The sequence below is a fragment of the Lonchura striata genome, chromosome 29 (assembly GCF_046129695.1).
Source record: "Lonchura striata isolate bLonStr1 chromosome 29, bLonStr1.mat, whole genome shotgun sequence".
In the NCBI taxonomy this organism is placed as follows: Eukaryota; Metazoa; Chordata; class Aves; order Passeriformes; family Estrildidae; genus Lonchura; species Lonchura striata.
The window spans coordinates 2,509,179-2,532,852 of record NC_134631.1 but is presented as its reverse complement, the minus strand read 5'-3'; the positions used below and the strand labels follow the sequence as shown (position 1 = coordinate 2,532,852).

The 23,674-nt window shown below is 53.3% G+C and overlaps 2 protein-coding genes across 2 annotated transcripts in view; one reads left to right on the top strand and one right to left on the bottom strand.

Annotated features, from left to right (window-relative positions):
- LOC144247629 (uncharacterized) overlaps positions 1 to 2,273 on the bottom strand; it is a 391,071-nt gene extending 388,798 nt beyond the window's left edge. Inside the window, 1 exon segment of the mRNA XM_077788937.1 lies at positions 1,939 to 2,273. Coding sequence (XP_077645063.1) covers positions 1,939 to 2,273 — 335 coding nt within the window.
- Positions 2,274 to 16,214: 13,941 nt separating this feature from the next.
- LOC144247630 (uncharacterized) overlaps positions 16,215 to 23,674 on the top strand; it is a 140,547-nt gene continuing 133,087 nt past the window's right edge. Inside the window, 1 exon segment of the mRNA XM_077788938.1 lies at positions 16,215 to 16,292. The gene's annotated coding sequence lies outside the window, so the exon portion shown is untranslated.

Genomic DNA, 23,674 nt, shown 5'->3' with positions numbered 1-23,674 from the left:
TCCTGTGCACTTTAACTCACCTCGCTGCCCTCTCCAGAACACCTAGAAATGATCAGCCCTCGCAGCGTCCGGGAAACGGGCGGGGAGCGCGGCGCGGTCCCGCACGGAGACAACGAGCGGCAGCCGCGGCCCCGGGGCCGAGGGCGGGCGGGCGAGGCCGGCGGGCGGGCAGCCCCGCCGGGGGCGGCTCAGAACCGCAGTCCTGGGGCGAAACTGCCGCCCCCGCCCCGCTGCTGCTCCGGAGCTCCTGCGCCCGCAGCGTCCGCGGGCACCGGCCGGGACAGAGCCGGGAAGGAGAAGGGGCCGAGCCTCGGCGCGGCCGCCAGCGCCGGGAGCGGGACGAGCCCCGCACGGCAGCGCCCCAGCACCGGCGCCACGTCCAGCATCACCAACACACACGCAAACCCGCTGGCCAAGGTGAAAAAGTCCTTGCCATGAACGTTCTGGGGACAGGAAATGGTTCAATGTCAAAAACAGATACGGTTTCATAACCCGGAATGATAACAAACAAGATGTGTTTGTTCAACAGACTGCTATAAAAAAGAATAACCGCAGGAAATAACTCCACAGTCTAGGAGATGTAGAAATTGTGGAATTTAATATAATACAAGGAAGAAAAAGCCCCCAAGCAGCAGATGTGACAGGACCTGGTGGAGTTCCAGTGCAAGGTAGCAAACACGCACCAAACTGCAAACCTGCGAAATATTACCCATGTCATGGAAGTCCTCCACACTCCTACCGGGGAAATTAAACCCAAAACCAGCAGCCAAATCCCAGCAACAGCCCAAAAGCTGAAAGAGCACAGAACACCGATAAGCCACCTTCCATCCAAGACTCCACCTCCATATCAAAACAACTTTCCTGTCTGATAAGTCCCACTTCTTCTAATACCCTTCCCCAATTCCTGTGGCCTCCCTGCCCCCCTCCCACTTTCCCTGTTTCCTTTCCCTTGTCCTATTACCCCTTTTTTATGTTCCCACAAATTCCTACCTCCTTTTCCCCCTTTCCATGGCCTCCCTCCACTAGTCCCTTTCCCCAGAGTTCCTTCATAATACCTGAAGGAGTGTAATTGGGGGGGAAGAAAGGAAAGTTTTCCTAAATTAACCATCTTTTTCTTAAAAAGTAATGATTTCTATTTGGAGTTTCCAACAGGCACACCACCACCTACATTACCTCGTACAGAGTCTGTCACAGCCAGCAGCACTGCCACAGGGGCCAGAGAACCAGTCCCTACTGAAGGCTCCTGATTCCATCTCCTGATAAACCGGACTAAGAAAACCCCACATCCCTCCTGCCAGCTCTAAGAAAATCTATTTGGACATTAGAGACTCAGAATTGTTTGCATTTTGAAAATTGTCGTATGAGCGCTTTTGATTGATTTTGTCATTTTGTGTTGAATCAGTTGATCCTCCAGATAAGCTTTCTTAATAATATAAAAAGGGGAATTGTGGGGATCCTGGGGGGCATTTCCCTGGTTTGGGGAGACGCGGGAGGCTTCCCTCAAGGGGCTGTTGGACTCTGTTTGCTCCTTGCCCTGTTCCTGTGTCTGTTCCTGTGTCCCTGGGCCACTCCCTCCCTGTTCCCTGACTGGGCCTCATCTTTGTACTGCCCAGGGACCAGGGTCACCCCCACCCCGACTCCTCGGGACAGGGAGAGCTGAGAATTGGAGCAGGGGGATGGGTGTGCTGGGGAAAACCCTGAACATCTCATGGCGTGGCTGAATCAAACATCCGTGGATACCATGCAAAGGCCTTTTCTGCTTCTTTACCCTGGACTCTCCTTGTAGCAGCTCAGGCTGCAACAACTGGGGATCATCCAGCCCGGATCCTCCCATGGGGATGGAGCTGGAGCAGCGCACGAAGCTCTCCACCCACTCAGGACACCCGCAGGGCCTCCCTGGTGTGGAAGTGCTGCTGAGTGACGATCTCTGAATTCCACCTGAAGCTCTTCTGACATTCCAAGCACTCATAGGGCCGTTCCCCAGTGTGGATCCTGTGGTGCTTGGTGAGGTCGGAGGTCCCACTGAAGCTCTTCCCACACTCCCCACACTCGTAGGGCCTCTCCCCAGTGTGGATCCTCTGGTGTTCCATCAGGTGGGAGTTCCAGCTGAAACCCTGCCCACATTCCAAGCACTTGTGGGACTTCTCCCTGCCATGAGGCTTCTCCACCAGCTCCGAGCTCCGGCTGGATCTCCGCCCACCTTCCTGGCTCAGGGGGCTCTTTCCTCCCCGCAGCTCCCTGGGCTGGGTTTGCAGCTCCTCCTCCTGCAGCATCTCCGGGGCTTTTCCTCCTCCTCCATCCAGCCACACCCAGGGAATGACAAATCCTGGTTTGGGGGAAAAACAAGAGGCGAGCACCTTGGACTGGAGGCTCCTCCTGCCCAAGTCCATCCCTAGAACTCAGCAGGACTCTTGTGTCCATGAAAATCTCCACAGTCTCAAGGTTCAGCCCAAAACAACACTCCCAGGAGTTCCCTATCTCTGATCTCTCCACTTTTGGGGTTCCAGAGGTTTCCTTTCCTTGGGATGATGGGGGTCCAATGGCTCCAGGGGTTCCCCCTTCTCAGGTGTCCTGCTTAGGGATGATCCAGGGGCTGTTGGGGCTCCATGGGGTCCCTTCTCCCCTGATGCTCTACTCTGAGATCCCAGGTGTCCCAGGGGTTCCTCCTCTCCAGGCTCCCCCCCTTTCCAGCCAGCCGAGGGTCCCCCAGCTCCAGGATCGCCCCTCTCTGCTCTCCCCACTCCGGGGGTCCCAGGGGTTCCCCTCCTCTGCTCCCCCGGGGGTCCCCAGGACAATGTCCTCCCCCTGGTGACACTGGGCAAGGGCCACGTGGACTCCCAAAGATCCCCCAGGGGGCTCAGCTTTGCGGTCCTGCAAGATCCAAACCTACACACACAGAGAAAAAAACCTCCCAGGGTTTATTTGGGCCTCCCAGACGACATCTGGGGCTCAATTCCACAATCTGCAAGCTCCCAACACACCCCAATAAAAAACCCTCTCAGAGACTCCCCGATATATTTGGGACAAGCTCCCCCTCCCCTCTCACCTGCAGGATGAGCTGGGGGCGATGGTCCCGGGGCCAAGGGTGCTGCGGCCTCAGGGGGCACTGGAACCTCCTGTTTCTCCTCCTTTTCCTGCTCCTCATCCTCATCTTCCTCCTCCTCCTTCCTAATCCCACCTCCTGCCCAGTTCCTGCCTTCTGTATATTTCGAGTGCAGCACCTTGCTTGTTTTTAGAGCGAGAACAAAGATCCCAGCGGGAACACGGCTTGCTGGCTTTAGTCAGAAGCAGCGGTGACTAAAGGTCCTGTTTCCTCTGCTGTGCTCCCGTCCTTGTTCCTCCTCAGTGTTCAGGCTGGGCTATGGGGTGTCCCTGTTTGCTGCATTTTCAGAGCTCCTCCTGGAGCCTTTGGGCAATAGGCTGTGCCCTGGGAGGGTTCTTTGTGCTCCTTTGTGACCCAGGAGAACCTTCTGGGCGGTTTCTGCGTGAGCTGCTGCTGTGATGTCACAGGAGCACTGCCACGTCCCCGAGGTGCTCCCGTGGCTGTGGGACACGGAGGCCTCAGTGTCCCCAGTGGCTCTGGGCACTGCTCATTGCCGGAGGATCCTCCTGCCCGAGGCATTCTCAGCACCAGCCCAGCCCTGACGGGTGTCCTTGTGTGCTTGCAGGGCTGCAGTCTGCAGACGTGTGCAGCTCAGCCAAAATGATCCAGCACGTGGCTGCTGCAGTTTGCACGCTGTACTCTGTGGCTTATTCGGGATATTTTTTAACCCACTTGGCACGTAAGTCGAGGTTTTCTCTCGGTGCTGTGGCTTTGGGCTTGCTGTGTGCTTTCTGTTCTTTCTCTGGACCCGAGCTGACTTTGTAACCAAATGGCCATGAAGGCCCCATTGCTTTGGGAGAGCTCCTGCCAGCAGCTGCAGCTGAAAAAGGGGGTGTCTGCAGCCAGAGGGGCGCGCACAGCATTTGCAATGAGCCCTGGGGGCTCTGTTCCCTCCAGCAGGGAGTCTGTGGCAGCAGAGCCGGGAACTCCCTGCCCAGCCAAGAACTGACCCAGCCCAGCATTTTGTGCTGTTCTCTTGCTGTGGGAAGGGACTGTGGCTCCTGGAGGGACGCTGGGAAAGCAAAATGCTCTCTCGGGGTTGCCTTGCTCCATGGCATTTCCCACGACAGGCAGTTTTTTCCTGACAGCATCTGGTTCATGTTCCCTCTCCCGTTGCAGGGCACCTCATGTGTGGATTCCGAGCAGCTCCTCCTCCGGTGAGTGGGAAAGGAACCTTTGGTGTTTGGAATTGTGCAGCAAGCTGTGAGCTCGGCGTGTGGCAGCCGAGTGCCAGCCTGGGAGGCTGAAGGAAAGTTCCTGTCAGAGTCTTTGCAGCAGCAGCAGCAGCAGCAAAGGGATCCCCAGCAGATTTCTCCTTTTCTGCTGCAGAGCTTTTGAAGGGCTGCAGGTCTGGTTTTGCAGGCAGAGGATTGCTTGCTAGCTTTAGCCACAGTGGAATATCGTTTTCCCAACAATAAGTGGCAATGTCGACTTTAGCCCATTGTTAGTTTGAAGAGCCCCAAACCCAATTTCTGCTTTGTGCAGCTGGATGTGCAGCTGAAGGCAAATAAGGTGATCACTGAGATAGAACTTCCCGTCCCTCACGCTGCCATCTGTCCACAGGGCACAAAAGCAGCACCAGCCCCTCCTCTGGCTCCCTCTGCTCCCAAAGAGGAGGCCAAAGAGGAGGAAGACAGCAGTGAGCTCCCCGCTGTTCTGGGGGACGCTGGTGAACTTCCCTCGGTGCCAGGAGATGACAGTGAACTTCCCGCTGCTCTGGGAGACGAGGGCGAACATCCCGCGCTGTGGGAATACAGCGGCGAGGCTCCCGCGGGGTGGGACAAGGACAGTGGACATCTCCCGGCGTGGGACGAGGGCGGTGGATGTCCCCTGGTGCGGGACGAGGATGGCCAAGCCCCCATGGTGTGGGATGAGGACAGAGGACATCTCCCGCTGTGGGATGAGGACAGAGGACATCCTGTGCCTTGGGAAGAGGAGGCTGAACTTCTCCCAGCATGGGAAGAGGACAGTGAACATCCCCTGGCTTGGAAAGATGATGGCAAACCTGCAGCGTTTTGGGAAGAGGATGGAGAACCTCCCTGTGCTTGGGAAGAGGATCCAGAACCTCCCTGTGGTTGGGAAGAGGACCCAGAACCTCCCTGTGCTTGGGAAGAGGACACGGAACCTCCCTCCGCTGTGGGATCCTGGGCTGAAGGTTCTGACAGCAGCACAGCCCTGCAGCCAGAGGGGAGAGGGGAGTGGTGCCTGGTGCAGCTGAGTACGTCTGCTCTGTTCCTGTGTTCAGAGCAGGGGCTGTGTGTGTGTCTCGGCATCAGCTGCAGCCAGCGTTGCTCTGCAGCTGAATGTCACAGGGGCATTTATTGTCCTTCCCCAGCTGAGACCAAGGGGCTCACGGCCCCAGGGAGTGGGGCTGCATTCTGGCTCTGCTCTGGCGGGGTCTCGCTCTGGGAGGGAGCCTCTTCCACGTGGTTTCTTTCAGGGAACATCGTGAGCGTGGAGGAGCCTGCCGAGAAATACCTGCAAGTGGAGCAGATTGGCCAAGGGTAAGTGCACGGCAGCTACTTCTGCACAAGCAGCCCAGGGGCTGTGCTGGTGCAGGATCAAGGGAGAAGTCAGGAGAGCTGCAAACACCTTCAGACACTGGGGTGCCATCCTGCTGTCTCTCAGTCCTGATCAGAATTGAGAACTGTGGTCAGAAGGAGCCGTCAGAGGCCCCTGAAGCTGGCAGTGTCCTGCCTGCAGCAAGGAGCAGGACCTGGAAGATCTTCTGTGTCTGGAACTGGATTGCCTAAAAGAGCCACTCACCATCTGGAGACTGTCAGACAACATCTCTCAAGGAGATTTCTTTCAAATATTTTACTTCATAAAATATCTTCCGGTCAGAATTAACAACCTAAAGGTTTAGAAACAGGAACCAGAGATGAACTAATGAGTGCTCTATTCTAGCACAACTCGTAGAGCCCATACATTCAGGAACAGACACAGAGCTGGTGCACTCTGGGGGAAAATGCATCACCTGCCTGATGGCAGGGCCCTTGTGGATCCTGCAGGTCTTAGGCAGGAAATGGAAAAGGATGAAATGCATTCTTTTCCAGTTCTTTAGACACCCATTGCTCACCTCAGGTTTTGAACTAAAGCAATTCAGCGTGGACATTTGGGATTGGCTCCAGCCCAATTCCTTCGTGTTGGGTCTCAGTTTTCTCTTGCACACCTGGCATGGCAGAGGGCTGGTGGCTGCTGTGCTGTTGTTGCAAGGGTCGATGCACCCAGGTGTTTGTGAGCGCTGCAGGCAGCAGAGATCTCCTGTCTGGGTTAGCTTTCACTCCCAGGGCCTCAAGCACTGCTTCTTTCTTCTCTGCTGTTTTGTCTCCAGGGCTTTCGGAACCGTTTCCAAAGGACTCGACAGGGCCACTGGAGGAGAGGTCAGTGCCAACACGCCCAGCACGTCTGGCAGCTCTCCAGGGCTCTCCCCTCTGCTGGGAGCTGTGGCTGCAGCTCTGGGGGCCAGCAGAGCTTTCCTGCACAGGCTGCTCCTCTGAAGGCAGAGCAGTGTCAGCCTGCAGAGCACAGCTGGGACACACTTGGTCCTTCTGGAGTGCACAAAGGGATGCAAGGAGGGCAGCGGTGTCTGTCAGAGCAGGACACGCTGGCTTGCTCTTCATATCTAAAAGTGTGAATGGATCAGGGCTGGAGACTGAGGCCCAATTTATCTTCACCCCAGCCTCAGACAGGAACACTATTTAGCAGTTTTTCCATCCTGCCTTTCATCTTCAAAAGGTACCTCAAGGCCTAATTAGGGAGAGATTCTGCTTGGGCTCAATTTGGGGCTTTAGTTCCACTTCAGCTGTCCACAGAGAGAGAGGGATAGAAATGAAAAGATGGATGTCCAGGGCGAAGCTCTCTCCTAAACCCTGCAGCTGTGTTTGGGTCTGGGGTCAGTGACAGCCTGTGACAGGGATCACCTGAGCAATGGATGTGTGTGTTTGCTTTGTTGTGCAATCCCAAACAAAGCAGCTGCATCTGAAATCATGACCAAATCCCATTGAATTGCTAAAGGGTTCCTGGCTGTTTTGCTCTGTTTTCACAGAACCAGAATTACCTCCTGCTTGCAAAATGTGTTTGAATAATAATGAGAGTGTTGAGGCTATTTGAGAAGACTGTAGGTGCAGAGAATGTGGTTAGAGCTTGGAGGCTGACAGCTGAGGGGCCATTTCTGCAGAGCTTGCAAGGCCAAATGTCTCTGGCCGTGTGTCCTGTAAGCAGCCCCAGCAAGCAGAGCAATGGGCTGTGGAAGTGGCCCTTGCTGAGCTCTGGTGCCCATCCCAGGGCAGTTTGGCACAGCCCGGCTCTGTCGCTCCAAAAAGCCTCGCCCCGTGTTGGCTGTGGCCTCCTGCCACAGACTCCTCCAGTTAAAGGTCTGCAATGTCCCCTCAGGTGGCCATAAAGAAAATGAGTCTCAGAGGGCAGAACAGGGAACGCGCTGTGAATGAGCTCCTGCTCCTGAAGGACAAGAAGAACCCCAACATTGTCAACTCTTTGGACAGGTGAGTGCTCCAGGCCTCACCCCGTGCACGGGCCCTGCCTCAACCTTTCCTGGCACCCGTAGTCTGTAGCCTGTTTTGAAAATGCCTGACCCAGCCGTATCTTCCCAAAACAGCAGCCTGGCAGTTCGCTCCCTCCGTGTGCTTTGGTTGCTTTGGTTTGGTTTTTCCTTCAAGCTGACCCTGTTTTCTGTGTCTTACAACAAGTGCTGATAAACCACAGCAGAAATTATTTCCCTTGGTTTCTTCTTCCCAGCCCTTTTCCATTGCTGCGGATGCCAGGAAGACCAGGGCCTTGTTTCCAGAAATGCCTCATTTGCCCATTTTGCACTGGCCTTGCCTGTTTCTGAAGGGACTTTCTGAAAGGTTTTCTGATTGCTTTTGTCCCAAGTGCTGCACAGCCTCCTCCCCTGGATAACCCTGGGAGTTGTGTTGCCTTGTTCTGCAGGGAATGGTGGAACTGATGAGCTCAGAAGCTGAACCAGCTGGGGGCCAGTGTTGTGTTTCCACACTGATCTGGGCTGTTGCTAAACTGCATTTTTCACCTGCTTGCCATCTAAGGCCTCTCCTTTCTCACAGGGGTCTCCTCCTTTAGACTGTGCAGATTCCAAGGGCTCTGCAGCCTGGCAGGAATGTCTCTCCATCTGATTCTGTCCTCATGGACAAGTGACCTGGAAACAAAACTACACTCCAGGCTTTTCCATGGGGGAATTGAGCATTGCACATTTGTCTCCATGCCACTGCTTTCCTCTTCCAGCTTCCTTGTTGGCGGAGATCTCTGGCTGGTGATGGAATACATGGATGGAGGAACTTTGCAGGACGTTGTCAGACAGACACGCATGGCTGAAGGAGAGATGGCAGCTGTCAGTCGGGAGGTGAGGGATCCTGCCTGTGGCTGCCATGGCTTGGGCACGATGGTCCTTCCACAGAGGCGTGAGAACAGGAGTGGCTCCATGCTCAAGGCTCTGTTTTTCTGTTGTTTTTATGAGCTGGAGAAGAAAGAGCCTCTGCAGTGAACGGCCTGCCAGCATCGCTGCACTTCTGCTCTGTTCTTGCTCTCTTTCCTGCTGTTGTGGCACTCTCTGTCTGTTCTGGATTTGATGTGCTGTTCTCAGCTTTGCCCTGAACCGTTTGCCTGGAGCCTGTCTGCTCTGCACTCCTGGCCTGTCACAGCAAAGCTGCTGCTGGCAGAATTCGGAACTGTCCTTTCTTGTGTGATAGATTCCGGCCACTGGTTTTTGTCCTGGTGTTTCTTGTTCTCTCTCAGTGCCTGCAGGGCCTGGATTTCCTCCATGCGAACCGGGTGATCCACAGAGATCTGAAGAGCTCCAACATCCTCCTGGGCATGGCCGGCTCTGTCAAGCTGGGTGGGTGTTCCTGGCCAGGCACGGCGCTCCCGGGTGCGGCTGTGGGGCTGCTTCCCAGTGCCGGCCAGAGCCCCACAAGGGCTGCTGGGGGCACTGCCCGGCCCCTGCTGCCAGCTGAGAGCGGCTGCCCCTGCAGAGAGCTCCGGAGAGCAGCAGGGTGCCAGGGGTGGCTTTGCTCTGGGTATGGCCCTGCCAGAGGGGCAGGAGTTGGAATCTAAAGCTTCAAGGGAATCAGTAAAAGCCACTGCACGAAAGCTGAGGGTTTCTTTAAGGGTCCAGTTCCACCTTCCCTTGGCTACAGCCCTGAGCACTTTTCCAGCTCACTTCACTACTGCATTCTCAGACTGAGAGTGGGGAGTCTTGGTGCTTGGTTTCCTCATTCCAGCTGCCTTTGACAGTGTTTGTTTCTGTCCTCAGCTGATTTTGGCCTCTGTGCTCAGCTCAGCTCTGAGCAGGACCGGCGCAGCTCCATGGTGGGCACTGCTCACTGGATGGCCCCAGAAGTTGTGACCAGTTCTCCTTATGGCCCCAAGGTGGACATCTGGTCCTTTGGCATTGTGACCATCGAGATGGTGGAAGGAGAACCTCCTTACTTCAAGGAAACGAGGGCCATGGTAAGAGGCAAATTCTCCAGGGGCTGCAGAGCCCTGTGAGCACAGGGTGACCCTGCACTGGGAGCAGCAGCTGGAGGTTTCTGCACCTGGGGAAGGGAATTCCCAGAGCACTTGGGCCTCAACACAGACAAATGTTCTGCAGTCTCCAGCAACAATTTGCTTTGGGATTTATGCTGTTGCAGCTCTTCTGGCTCTGAGGATGACCTGAAAATGCGAATCAAGTGCATCAGCTCTTTCCAATGGCTGTGGCAGCACCAGGGTTTGGGTTTTTTGTTGGCACAGGACAATGAGCTGTGAGCAGCATCTCTGCCAGGGAGGAAAGTGCCCCTGGAGCTGGGGCTGAGAACCCGGGGTCGCTGTGAGCACCTGTGGGTGGGAAGGAAGCTGGCAGAGCACTGAGTTTGCTTTTCCTGCAGGCTCGCGCTCTGATCCGGCACAACGGGACCCCGCAGCTGCAGGAGCCCCGGCGCCTGTCGGCTCTGCTGCGGGACTTCCTCGAGTGCAGCCTGGAGCCGGACGAGGAGCAGCGCTGGTCTGCCCAGGAGCTGCTGCAGGTGAATGCCGAGCGGCCGAGGGGAAGCAGCAGCGCCAGGGAGGGGTTTTCTGCTGGGGCCCCTCCGATAGTCTCCAGCCTCGCTGCGTTCCACACGCAAAGCAAGCAGAATCCTCGCCGGGTTTGGCTTGGCAGGGTCCTTTCGAGGGCATCTGCCCCTGGTGCCCCATGAGGAGCAGGGCCATCTTCAGGCAGCTCAGGTGCTCAGAGCCCTGCCTGGCCTGAGCTTGGATGTTCCCAGGGAGGAGGCACCTCCCACATCTCTGGGCACCTTCTGTCAGTGTTTCCCCACTCCTGGCAAAAAGATTCTGCCTTTGATCTAATCTGAGCCTGCTTCCCTCTCCTGAGTTTCAGACCATTTCCCTTTGTCCTGTTGCAACAGAGCCTGTGAGGAAGTTGCTCTGGAAAGTAACAGTTAATTTCTTTCTTTTTTATCCTTTGGGCAGCACCCGTTTTTATCATCAGCCAAGCCTCTCTCCAGCCTGACCCCTCTGATCACCGCAGCAAAGCAACTGAGGGAGCAGCGGAGGAGATGAAGCACTGGAGGACAGCTGTTAGTTACAGTAGTTAGTTAGGACAACTAGTTAGTGATGGTAGTTAGAAGTATTAGTTGGTTATGGTAGTTAGGACAGCCTGTTTGTTACGGCTCTTATGACAGCCTGTTTGGTATGGCAGTTTTTTGAATAAAAACTCTCTTAAGCCTCAACTCCCTTGAGGTGTCCCTTCCTCCTCCCTCTGTGACTCGGCTGCCCGGAGCAATGTGAGGGGAGAGCGGGCCCAGCCTGGCCCAGAGCTGAGCCCCAGCAGAGCCCTGGCAGAGCCCAGAGCAGCCTCGGATCTGCAGAGTCAGCCTGGGAGGAGGCGCTCGGAGCCTTCTGGGCTGCACCCGACTCTTGGTTACAAACTGCGTGTGCTGGAAAATGCCACCGGCTCTGCCAGAGGGCAGAAGGGGCCCGGGGAAGGCCCCAGTGCTCCCTGCAAGGGAAACACCTGCCCTGGGTTTGTTATAGAGAACTATGTAGTTGGTGGCTTTTGCTCTTATGTCTTGACTTCTGCAACTTATTCTTAGTCACAACGATTTTGATGCAGTATAGTTTGTAATCACTTTTAACTGCTTTTGCTGTAATATAATTTGTCAGCTTTTTGTGGCCAATGCCCTGGCCCCTGTGTAGCTCATATCCTCAGAACATCATTCTTGGATGATAGTTTAGTTTGTGCACAGTGTGAAAAACATACATACTACTTTTGGCTTTTGCAAAATATTGAACTGGATGCCATGGTTTGTGCATTAGAATGTTAACTTTTGCAGAAGTAGCTGTAGTTGTGAAATAATAACTAATGCTTTTATTTTTGTAACTAACTGACAGTAATAACTCAGAGGTATTTGTGAAACAGCCAATGTTGATTTAAAGTACTTGTGGAAGTAGCTAAAACCGTCTGCATGGCCAGATAACATTTAAGGAACGGGTGTGATGAGGACCCTGCCGCTGACCCTTCGACTGTCAGGAACTGTCTCCTGCTGATGTGGGAACCCAGGTGTCCCAGGGTGAGGTTCTGGTGTTTGTATCCCCAGTTGTAGGTTCTGTTCATGTTTGATATTCTGTTCTGTGCTCTCAGAACTGACTCTGAAAGTGAAGGTTTGTTTTGTCTTGTTATCAGCTGGCTCACCTCCCCCCATGGTCTGTTCTCCACAAGAGGCTTGTGCGGGCTGGCTTAGCTTGCTCTTGCTGGCTTTGTTTGCTTGCTCTTGCTTCCGCTCTTGCCTTTGCTTTTTCCTGTTAGTTAGTTTAACTAGGCATTCCATTTTTTTCCCTGGACTGTTTCTTTCCCTTTCCTTCTTCTGAATACCATCCAACCTGCTCTGGACTGGGACCTGGGAACCCCGAGGAGCACCGGGAGCCTGCGCTCTGTGATCTGCAGCAGCCATCCCCAGTGCCCAGAGCAATCCCCAGCGCCCAGACCCGGGCGACCACCCCCAGGAGAGACTTTCTGGATTTGTCATCTCTGCAGAGTGGTGAAAGAGTTTTGTTGTCATCTGGTGTTGTTCATTTTTTTTAGTGCTGGGGATTGTTTTGTTAGTTAAATAAACAGGTTCTTTTCCACTTCTCTCAGAGAAAGTTCTTCCCGAATCAGGTGGGTGGGGAGGAGCCGTGGGGGTTTGTTTTCTGGGGGCTCCTTCCAGAGGAGGATTTGGGGGATTTGCATTCCAAGAGCACTCAGGGTTGCGTGTTGAGGTTATGCCCAAGAGGATCTGGGGTTGGACAACACAGCTGGACTGAAGGTTAAAAATGTCCAAGGGGATCTGGGGTTGGAAAACAGTAACACCTAAAATTCTGCTGGGTTGAGAGACATCCAGGATTAAACCTGCTGGGTTGATGGATTAACATTCCATGAGCACTCAGGGTGTAGATATGTAATGTAGACTCTTTGAAAGTAAAAGGTACCTAGTATGTGAAAGTGAGTGAAAAATAAAAGTGAGTAAATGTAGATGAATGGAAGTATATATAATGTAGATTGTTTATTCTGAGCTTTACTTTATCTCCTTGGAGGCAGGTGGATTGTGTTGAATGGTATATTGAGAGAAAGGCCTTTTTGAGTAGTTGAAAGAACGTGGTATTCAGGTTGTTAGAGAAAGTGGGAAACAGAGGCAGAGGACTTGTGAAGAAACGCGAGGAATGCATTATCACATCTAAAATGGACAACACCAAAACACACCAAAGGAGTGTTGAAAAGGACTTGCATAGAAAAATCAGCAAAAAGGAGTGACAAGGGAAACAGAGGGCAAGCCTGGATTGAGCACTGTACTCACCAGTGAGAAGATCACACGTACCTGCTGTGGGCAGCAACCCCACAGGCAGGGGAGGTGGGGGTATAAGCCATGCCAGACCTCTGTCATTCCTGTTTCTGTCTCCCATTTGTTGTCTTTTCCCTTCTGAGATACAAGCAAGATCATGTCACAAATGCTACAGAAAGTATTACATGGAAAGAAACCAAAGTTCCTTTTTGGTACACACACCCATGTGAACAGCCACAGACCCACCCAAATTGAGTACCTGCAGGCAAAAAGGGGAAAAATTGCAGTGTACCAGGATAGGCTGGCTTGAGACTGTTTATTGGCTAATGAAGAGGGTTTCTGTGGAAAGGTTAATGTATCAGACTGTTGAAAATAGATGACAATGGGGAGGTCATCCTAGAAAAAAACAACCCAGACACCAATCCAAAAATGGGAAAACAGTGTTAAAAACTAACTGGTGGGGTAATGTATTGAGGATGGGATGGTGGAATAAATGGGGATTCTTCCTTTTATGTGTTACAACTGTTATAAATGAAAATTTGTCCAGCCAAATTAATATGAAAAAATAAAATATTTATTTTGCAATCAAATTGTACCTGGCCAGCCACAAGGAAAGAACAGAGTGGAGCCCGGGGTCGGCCCTGGGTGTGCAACAAAGAGGTCAGCCTCAGCAGAGGTTTTCCTCTAAGCCCACACACCTCCATCCTGGCACAAGCAGTTTTTATAGGGAAAATTCTGCCTGAGGCCAAGATTTCGGCAGTCAGTCTTCTCTTCAGAGTCCACATGTTAATAAGATTTTCTTTTTTGGTGATGAGGGAGAACAATTAAGTGTCTGGAGTTTGTTGAATCCCTTGATGAAATTTACGGGAGGGAACGCTGCATTCACCTGTGTCTGCCCAAGGATTTCCATGATATCCATCTCGGGTCCTTCAGGCAAGGATCAGCACCGCGGGTTCCTGTATCTCCCCAGCCATGGCCCATCTCCTGGGGAGCCGCACCTTCTTACTTGTAAATCAGTTTCCAATACACACCCGGTCTCACCTGCGAGGGAGGGGGGGAATCCTAATACAAACGTGTAGAGTGTTAGAGTGTTCTAACAAATCTAACAAATATTCAATATCACATATATCATATTAGAAATGGAGCCAATTATATCTGCTGCATATAACAGTATGGTAAATGTAGCTTTGTAGATAAAATGAAGCTTTAGTAGTTAAAAAAGAAACTATGTATGTGTGTGTGGGGGGGGGTGTTTAAGGAATGAGATACTCGTTTCAAGGAACACGCAAATCCTCCAGAGAAGAGCAATTTATGGTTTTCTTATTAGAAGAAGCTGATTTCTTCATGCCTGGCTCAGACTTGAAGACCCCGTGGGAATTAAAGAAAGCAGTTGACATACAAGAGACAGAGTTTTTTGTTTCAAATAGAATGTATGTATAACCATAAAGGATATATGAATATGCAACAGTGTATTGTTTTAGGGGTGATTCCTTCATTCACAAGGTACATTCCTCTTGGCTTAAGTGCCTGAGAGCATCTGGACCTCAGATATTCTTTCCTTTTTATTGTCTTGTAATTGTCCTAACTCTAAATTTTTATCAGTCTAATTCTATTCCTATTTTTTTCACCATTTTATTATTAGTAAACTTTTAAAATTCTAAAAACCAAATGATCAGCATTTTTCACAAATTCCTATCAGGAGACAGAGAAACCATTTATCATTTCTAAGGCATCATTAGATTACAAGCTGTCCTCGGAATAAGAACCAACCAGACAGCTCCAGCTCCTGACCTTCCTGCCGACCAAGCCACTGAAATGAGGAACACAACATTTCACCAGGGGATGGGATCAGATTATCTGTTAGCAGAAAAAGGAGGAGTTTGTGGAAAACTAAATTACTCAAACTGATGTTGGCAAAGAGATGACAAGGGGAAAGTGTTGAAAAAGATAAAAAAGGAAATAGGAAAGCAGTTTATGTATTGGTCCAAGCATGTAAAGGATGGGAATGGGACACACTCTCGTGGCTCCCCAGCAGACCAGGGGTTAAACGTTGGGACTCTCCTGGATTTTCCCCGGAAAGGGCCCATCTCTGGACCAAGCTACCTTTTTTCATTTGTAAATTAGGTCTTTCTTTCTCTGCCAACTGTGGTGTCTCCAGCCCCGGCTGCAGCCACTGGGCATTTAAAACTTGAAGATTCTTTTTCTAGAGGCACAACTGACTTGATGTATATTTTTCATAAGCACGAATTATTCCACAACATATATTACAATGGGGATGCAGAGATCCCCATGCAGGTCCATGGGGATGCAGAGATCCCCTGCAGGTCCGGGGGGATGCAGAGATCCCCCTGCAGGTCCATGGGGATGCAGAGATCCCCTGCAGGTCCATGGGGATGCAGAGATCCCCTGCAGCCCCTGCAGGAGCCGGGCTGGAGCTCGGCGATGCCTGAGAGGAGGCTGTGAGCCCGCGGGCAGAGGGGCCCCGCTGGAGCAGCCTGTCCTGGCAGGACTGAGCCCGTGGCACAGTGACCCACGCTGCAGCACTCGGAGGGGGCTGTGCCCAGGGGATGGACTCCGCTCCGAGAAGTTCCTGGAGAAGTCTCGGCCGGGAGAGAGCGCAGGGTGCAGCAGGGAACGACTCCTGTCCCTGAGCAGAGGGAGAAGCCCCGGGGGATGAGCTGAGCATGGCCCCATTCCCTGTCTCCTGCCCTGCCGGGGGAGGAGGTGCAGCTGGGAGCAGGGAGGCGTGGGGAAAGCTGCATTTAAGGCTCTGCACCGACTTCTCCTTCTCCTGCTCCGAGTCTTTGGAGTTTTCCGCCAGAAATCTCTCCCCTGCCCCACCCACCCACAGGGCTTGGGGCAGGTTTCCCTTTTCGGGGGAAATCAAAGCGAAGCACTGACGCGCTAACGAGGGGCAGGAGAAGTGAGGCTCCTGGGCTTCCCGCAGAGGCGGAGGCACGGGAGGCGCAGGGCCGGGAAAGCCGTGGCGGGAGGCGCGGAGAAGTTTGTTTGTGTGGGCAGCTCAATCCCGGCTCGGGCCCGGGCCCGTGCCGGGGCTGTTCCTCATCTCCGGCTTTCCCCTCACGCAGCCCGGGGGCGCCGAGAGCGCGGGGCGAGGCGGGGCCGTGCGCAGAGCCCGCCCCGAGCTCGCTGCCATTGGCCGCCGGTGCCGTCAGTCGCGGTTGCGGCGCGCTGATTGGTGGGAGCGGGGCGCGGCGCGGCCCCGGCGGCGGGCTGAGGGCGGCCGTGGCCGCGCAGCGCCGCCATTGGCCGAGCGGCTGTGCGGGCCCGGCAGCGGCGGCAGCGGCCGGAGCGCGGTGAGGCGGCGGCGGCGGAGCTCGGAGGCGGCCCCGGCGCAGGTGGGAGCCGCGCTGGGCTCTGCGGGGGCTCGGGGCTGGCTGCGGGCGGAGGGGGCGGCAGGGGGCTCCGGCGGCTCGCCGGTGCCGTGTCCGGCCCGTGCCGGCCCCGGGCTGAGGGCGCTGCGGGAGCGGCTGCCCGCGGTCTCCTTCCCGCCGGGGCCGGGCAGGAGCCGCTGCCGGAGCAGCGCTGGCTCGGCCCGGCTGCTGTGGGTAGGACAGAGGGGCTGCCCCGCGGCCGGGAGCGGGCGGGGAAATTCCCGTCGCCGGAGGTTTGTGTGCCCGGAGGAGAGCGAGGAGTCCTGTCAAAGTGACTTTATTGCCGAGCAGGGGCAGAGGCCGTGGGGCATTTGCCGTGCGCTCTCTGCCGTGGCTGTAATCCGCAGCCTCCTTTTTATCCTCATTTTCCCGGCCGCATCTCCCTCTGCCTTTGCCCACCGGCTGAGTTCCTTGGAAGGTTCCGACTTCCCGATGCGCCTGGAGCCTGTCCTCGTTAATGTGCACCCTCCTTTTGTAGAACAGCCGATATTCATGGCTCTGTTAAGTCTTTGTTCTACTCCTCGAAGTTCGGGAATGGAGCTGGACTTTGAGCAGCTGTCTGGGTCAATTTGTAACATTTATTGGGACTGATGGTTTCTCCCCTTATCTACATGTGCCCGGCCCTATCTTCAGGCAGATTCACTCCTTGACTCTGTTTTGTTCTTCCCGGGTCCTCTTTGGTTTTGGGATTATTCTCGGTGCCCTCATTCCCTGTCCTTTTGTAGCCGTTTGTGGATCAGGAGGCCTGGCTGCCACCTGCCTGCCCTGGCTCAGCTGCTGGATGAGCTGCACTGCCAAGGTGTGGAGCATGGTAAAAAGATGAGAGTTGCTGCAGCACAGAAGAGGAGAAGCAGCATTCGTTTAACCCATGGTCTGCTGGGGAGCCGGGGAGCCGTGTCCCATTCCCATCCTTTCCATGTTTGGACCAATACATAAACTGCTCTCCTATTTCCTTTGTTATCTTTTTTAGCAGTTTTCTCTTGTCATGTCTTTGCCAACAGCAGTTTGAGCCACTTTGTTTCCCCCAGACTCCTGTTTTTTCTGCTAACAGATAATCTGATCCCATCCCCTGGTGAAATGTTGTGTTTCTCATTTCAGTGGCTTGGTCGGCAGGAAGGTGAGGAGCTGGAGCTGTCCGGTTGGTTCTTATTCCGAGGACAGCTTGTAATTTAATGATGCCATTGAAATAATAAATGGGTTCTCTGTGTCCTGATATGAATTGATTCAGGTCCCAGGGGCTGGCCCATGGTGTTGTAGGATATGTTCTGGTGGCCATTCAATTCTTTTGCCCATTTTTGGGTGTTCCCTCCATCCGGGGCTGCGTCAATTGACTGCTTTTTTCTAATTACATCATCAAATACTTGAATTCCAGCTGATTTCCCTGAACTTGCTATAGCAACAACCCCAGTGCTCTGATACACCCTGTACAGCACATACAGTGACAGCAGGTGTTGCAGTGGGCAGAGGGATGATCTCCCCCTTATTTTAGTGAAGTTTTTCCAACATTCTCCATTTGCTGTTTCCCTTTGCAGCTTCAGCCATTTCTGTTGCAGAGTCAGAGATCCTCAGCATGGGCTCTGCCTTCAGCTGTGCAGATTCCATCTGTGCAAGCAGACAGAGCTTGGGGTGAGGGGCAGAGGGAATCAGCCAATTCCTGCCCCAGGCAAGAAGAGCCAGGTACATTGTCCCCACTTTGCCCCAGCAGTGTTAATTTGCATTTCTGAAGCTCCTTCTGGGTGCCTGGAATGCAGCTTCTCTTCCAGAGGAGCTTCAGCAGCCTCCATGTGCCCCCCCACAACCTGCTGCTTTTTTTTTTTTTCCTTCAAATAATCCGTTTAGTATTTGTGACTTAAAGGGTCACCTTTAAATCTCTTCTAGTTTTGCAAAATGCTGCCTAAAGGTGAACGTTGAAAAACCCAGACCAAAATTTTGGTATCTCTTACAGAAACATACACAAAAAAATTCCAAGGCAATTCAGTTCTTTTCTACTTCTCCTTGGAGTAAAAATTCATTCTCACATCCCTGACCCAAACATAACTGGCAATATTGAAGTGGGATTATTACAAAAAAAATACTCTAATTCTCTAAACTTTGCATTGGAACTGCAGGAAAAAGAAAAACTCCACCAATATGTTTAGTGTTAGAGTCAAGGCATTCCTTGATTCTGGCCAGGATGTGCAACAGAAATCATTCCATCCCCACACAGCCCGGGTGTGCAAAGAAAATTGTTCCATGACACGTGGGTTTTAGATTTTTCCCAAACTTGATACAGTCTAAATGCATTGGTTTAATGTTTTGTAGTTTCGAGTTGTGCAGTTTTTAGTATTTGGTTTCCTGTTGGACCCGGATTTCTTTGCTTCTGCTGTTAATGAGGTGGGAAGTGCTGGATTTCCTTCTCAGCCTTTTGCAGACCAGGTGTCTGCAGCCCTGCCGGGGGCAGTGTCTGGGGCAGTGTCTGGGGTAGGTGTTGGTTGCTGTTTGCTGCTGGGGTTGATGTTTTGCTGCTGGTCGTTATCTTTGTGGGTATCTTTCGGGCCATTCCCAGTGTGTTGAGATGTTAAACTCATCTCCACTGAGTGGTGTAACATCCCTTAACAAAACCTTTAACATTTGTTTCCCCAAGGCCAAGGCAAAGCAAGCCTGAGTAGAGAAATCAAAGGTTAACAATGTTCAAGTCTATGAGCTGGTCTATTTTCCATGGATGCACTGGCAGGCAGGGCAGTGTGTGAGTGTGAGTGAGAGCCAGAGTGGAATTGTCCCGGTGTGTCCCCAGCAGCTGTGGCAGTGCAGGCCCAGAGAGCACTGAAGCTGCAGCAGTGGCAGCAAGGGCTGGCCCCGGTGGCTGGAGCTGCCCAAGGAGGGTGGCCAGGCCGAGGATTTCAGCAGAGGATGTGTGGGCAGGCCCAGGGCCTTGCCCCGCTGTGGAGCCCTGGCTGCTGCTGCGCTGCCTTCAGTGCAGGCTCGGGGGGGCCTCCCATCCTCCTGCTGCAGGCGGGAAGTGCAAATCTCCGGGGCTGCAGAGACCTGGAGCCCAGGCTGAGGGGTCCCCCCGTGTTCAGCTGTGCTGGCGGCTGTTTCTGGCCTCGGGGCCCCTTGGCATGGGCCACGCCACTTGGCCACCAGTGGTGCTGCTTTGCACTCCTTAGGCAGAGCCCATGTCCTGCTTGGATGTTGGCAGCAGCCAAGTGCCAAGGCAGGCTCTGTGCCAGCCCAGCTTCCTGGGGGAGAGATTGCACCAGAGACAGGATTCTGGCCACAGACTGCTTTAAACGTGCATCCCTTATCTCCACCCTGCACTAGGTGGAGAATTCCCAGGGTAAGGAATTCCTGATATCAATTGCAAGGGGAAATAATTGAATATGTGCCCTGTGTCTGGCTCTTCTTCTTGCCCAAGCCAATGGCAAAAGCCGTACCCATGGCATCTTGGTCTCTATCCCCAGCTTCCAAAGGTGTTTCTTTCTTTCCCCTTTCATTCTTTGTACCCAGCCTGAGCTCTGGGGTTGCCAAGAGGTTACGGAGGTCCCATTGTATTCCTAAAGCTTCCATAAGCCCCTGGAGGATCTTTCCTGTAAAATGAGTTGTGCTTCCTGAGTCTGTTGCTTCCACAATCCCTTTTATATTAATTACTTCTTTTACAGTTACCTTAATAAGTGATCCAGTGGTTGCTGAGCAATCAGAATTGCTTTTGCCCCCCTGTTAGGTGAGATGGTGTCACCAGAAAATATTGAAGCCTTCCTGCTCAGGGCATTTCAGTGCCAGGCTCTTACAAGCACACACAGCTGTGCTGGTTGAGCTGACCATGGGGGTAACCTGCGCTTTGTCTGATTCCCTTTCCTCAATAACAGCATGTCTTGGAACTCTTTTCCCTTCTGCTGCCCTTGAAGAGCCATCCACAAAGACATTTTCTGCCTCAGGCCAGGTAATGTCTCCTGAGTCTCCCCCAGGCTGGGTCTGGAGCTGTGTCACTTGAATGCAGTGCTGGGTTTCTTCCCAGCCCCTCTGTGGGCTGTTCAAACAGGAGGCTGGGTTAAACCCTTCCCCTGTCCTCAGTTCTGAATCCTCCTGTGCCACTGAACAAGTTTCACACTGTAATAACCGAGCACTGCTCATCCATTGCGAGGCTCCTTTGGTGATCAAAGCTTGAACTTGATGGCAGACTGGAATAGCTGGAGATCCTGTTGTCATCAGGTTTTGGGCCTCAGTTCCCGTTGAAGCTGTGGCTGCACAATTCTGCAGCCAATGAGGCCACTCTGGCCACTGGGTGAAACATTTTGGCCCAAGGTTTCCTTTGGCATGGCCCTGTTGAACATTCACCTACAATTCCAATTTCTTTTCTGAGTCTGGAAGAGCCCCAGCTGAGGCATTGATATTTTTGGTTGTTCATTTTCCCAAGTTTTGCTCACTTTCTCCTGTCCATACCACAGCATGGAGGCTGTCTGAGGTTAAAAAGTCCTACAATGTTCTGGCTGGAAAGAGAATCCTCAATCCAGGCTGTGTAATTCCCTGTTAATCCTCCGTATTGTCTCAGCTCGTTTTTGGTCCTGGGAAATGTTACTTCTGAGATTGCCCAGACCCTCTCTGCATCAATCTGCCTGGAATCTTCAGTCCCAGTGTTTCCCAACTATTTAAACTTTTTCTGCATCATTTTCACTTCTTTTTCAGATACTCAAAAGGTATTTTTTAGATAGCAAATTGAGCTATTTCACAGGGGCTTTGTCTACCACTTGTTCTGGTCCTCCTCATTGGAGCCATCTGATTCCCTGACTGGCAGGATAGGAGTGCTGTAGGGAGACATCCCTGGCTCCAAGAGCCCTGCCTTTAGCAGGGACTCCATACCAGGCTGTGAGCCCTTCCTTCCCTCCCCTGGAACAGGGTGTTGCTTTTAGACACCACTTGTCCTGGTTGCTTCCAAGTAATTTGGAGAGGCTCCACATCAAATTTTCCCTGGGGCTGCCCACACCTCTGGGTTCCCTTCAGCACAGGCCTTGCCAGACATTTGACACAAAGGTACAGCAGCAATAGCCTCTGTATCACCTTTTACAATATTCCAATGCCACCATCAAATTCCTTCCTGGTTCATAAAAATGACAATAGGAAGAGAAATAAATTAGTTTATTTCAAACCTATCCCTCACAGCTCCTAATAGTGATTAAACAATTGATACCAGCTCAGGTTTCCCATCTATTCCCTTAATAATGAAAACACTCCTTTACAATTTTCCCCCCTAAGGTGTAAGATTTAGAGTGGATGGAGAGGCCCCTGTGTCCATCAGGAGAGGCCTCCTCTGGATGCAGACCCAGCCTGAATGTTCTCCAGGGCTCCAGTGTGGTGGGTCCCCGGTGGGATGGGAGCTCAGAGCGCCCTGACAATCCATGTCCATGCAGGGGTGGACTTGCTCCTGCTGAGGGTGCTGCTGTCTGTGCTTGCAGTGTCCTTGTGGGCTGCAGCTGGAGCCCTGACTCCTTCCCAGGGGCTGTTTGGGTGGGCTCTGCCCTGGCCAGGAGGGCAATGCCTCTGCCAGGTGCTTGTGGCCGACCCCGTCATGCCCTGGGTGCTGGGGCCCCCTTGGGCCCTGGGGTTGATCCCTCAGGGGCTGTGGGAACTCTGCCATGGCCTTTGCCTTCAGCTTGGCCTTTTGCTCATCCCTTCTTGCCTTCAGCTGCTGTGCCTTTGTGCCCAAGTGCTGCAGGGCCTTCTTGTGCCACTCCTGCAGCCCCGGTCACTGCCTGTGGGTGCTCATCCTGTGAGAGCTGCTGAGCTTTCTGCAAAACCTTTCCTTTCTGCAGGGACCCAAAGCAAATCCTGAACAGCAAATCCTGATCCTTCCATGTGCACTCTGCATTTCCCAGCTGTTCCTTTGTTTTCCCCGTTGTGCTCAGGGTCCCTGCCCAGCCCGTGTGGCAGAGCCGGTGCCTGTCCTGCCGCAGTGTCCAAAGGCGGCCCCCCCGGCGGGCAGGGCCGGCAGCTCCCCGGGGCCGGGCAGCGGCCGGGGCGTCCCGCAGCCTCCTGGGGGCCGGGGGCCACTGCCGGCCCTGCCCGGGGCTGGTGGGGTCAGGCAGCGCCCGGCGCTGAGCCCCGGCTGCCCCACAGCCCCGGCCCGGCCCCGCAGCTCCCCACAGGCCCCAGCCCGTGCTCCCGGTGCCGCACCTCTGCGCCCGGTGCTGCCGCTGCCACCGCAGAGAAACCCCTGGCATCCTGACCTTCTTCTTCTCCTCTCCTGGAAACCGGGGATGGAAAGGATCTGGATCAGCTGGCAAATTGTGAGGATAAAACAGTGCTGGAAAACAAAACAATCCAGAGTATTTTTCTCTTCCTCCTCTTTCCTCATCCTTTTTCTTACCACACAGATTCCTCCTGCTGCTTCTTGCCTAAACAATATTGCTGCACTCTCCTTCACCCAATCCCTTCCCAGCACACCAACATCATCCATCCCCTGTTGTCCAAATCCCTTCTCCACTTCCCTTGTTGCCTCCCTGGGTGTCCATGTCCTTAATTACCTCTGGGGGAATGTGTAAACTACCTCAACATTCTCCCAAGGGACCCTTCAGAGACATTTTGGGATCATCATCCCTTTGGCCAGGACCCCTCCCTGGCTTTCCCTTTTCTCCCCTCCATGGGTGCCCTGCCATGTTCACTCCCCGAGGATCCCAGGGCACTCACTGATGAGATTTTCAGTGCTCTCTCCCTGCTGACTCTTCACAGACCCCCCTGATGTGTCACTCGTCTGTCTCCTGGTCACTCCCGGGTCCCCAATCAATCCCCGGTGCCGCCGCCATCCAAGGGAGGCGATCACCCAAAGTGGGTGAGGCACCTTCAGCTGCACTCCCTGCCCGCCGCCCCGGAGGGTGGAAGGAATTCGGGATGAACCCCAGGGTGTGTGGAAAAATAGACATCAGCAGAGGATTCTGTCCACAAAGCAGACAGAGGAGTCCTGTGAAAGTAATTTCATTCTTAAAAATGGGAGAGGCCAAGGGACATTCCCCATGGGATCTCTCCAATTGTTGGAGGACACAGTCTCTTTTTCATCTGAACTTTCCTGGCCACATCTCCCTCTGCTTTCCCCACTGGCTGAAGTTCTTGAGAGCTACAGACTTCTCAGTCCACCTACTAGATACCCACCTTGATATGTTCCCTGCTGTTATATAGGAAATTATATTTATGGCTCTGTTAAGTCTTTGTTGTTGTTCTTCTGGAAGTTCGTGAATTGTGCAGGACCTTGGCTGAGCAGCAGTTTGTGTCATCAATTGATAACATTTTCTGAAACTGATGGTGTCTCCTGTCATTTCCTTATGTACAGGTTCCTGGCCGTATCTCCGGGCAGCTTCAGAGCATCTGTTTGTAAAGAC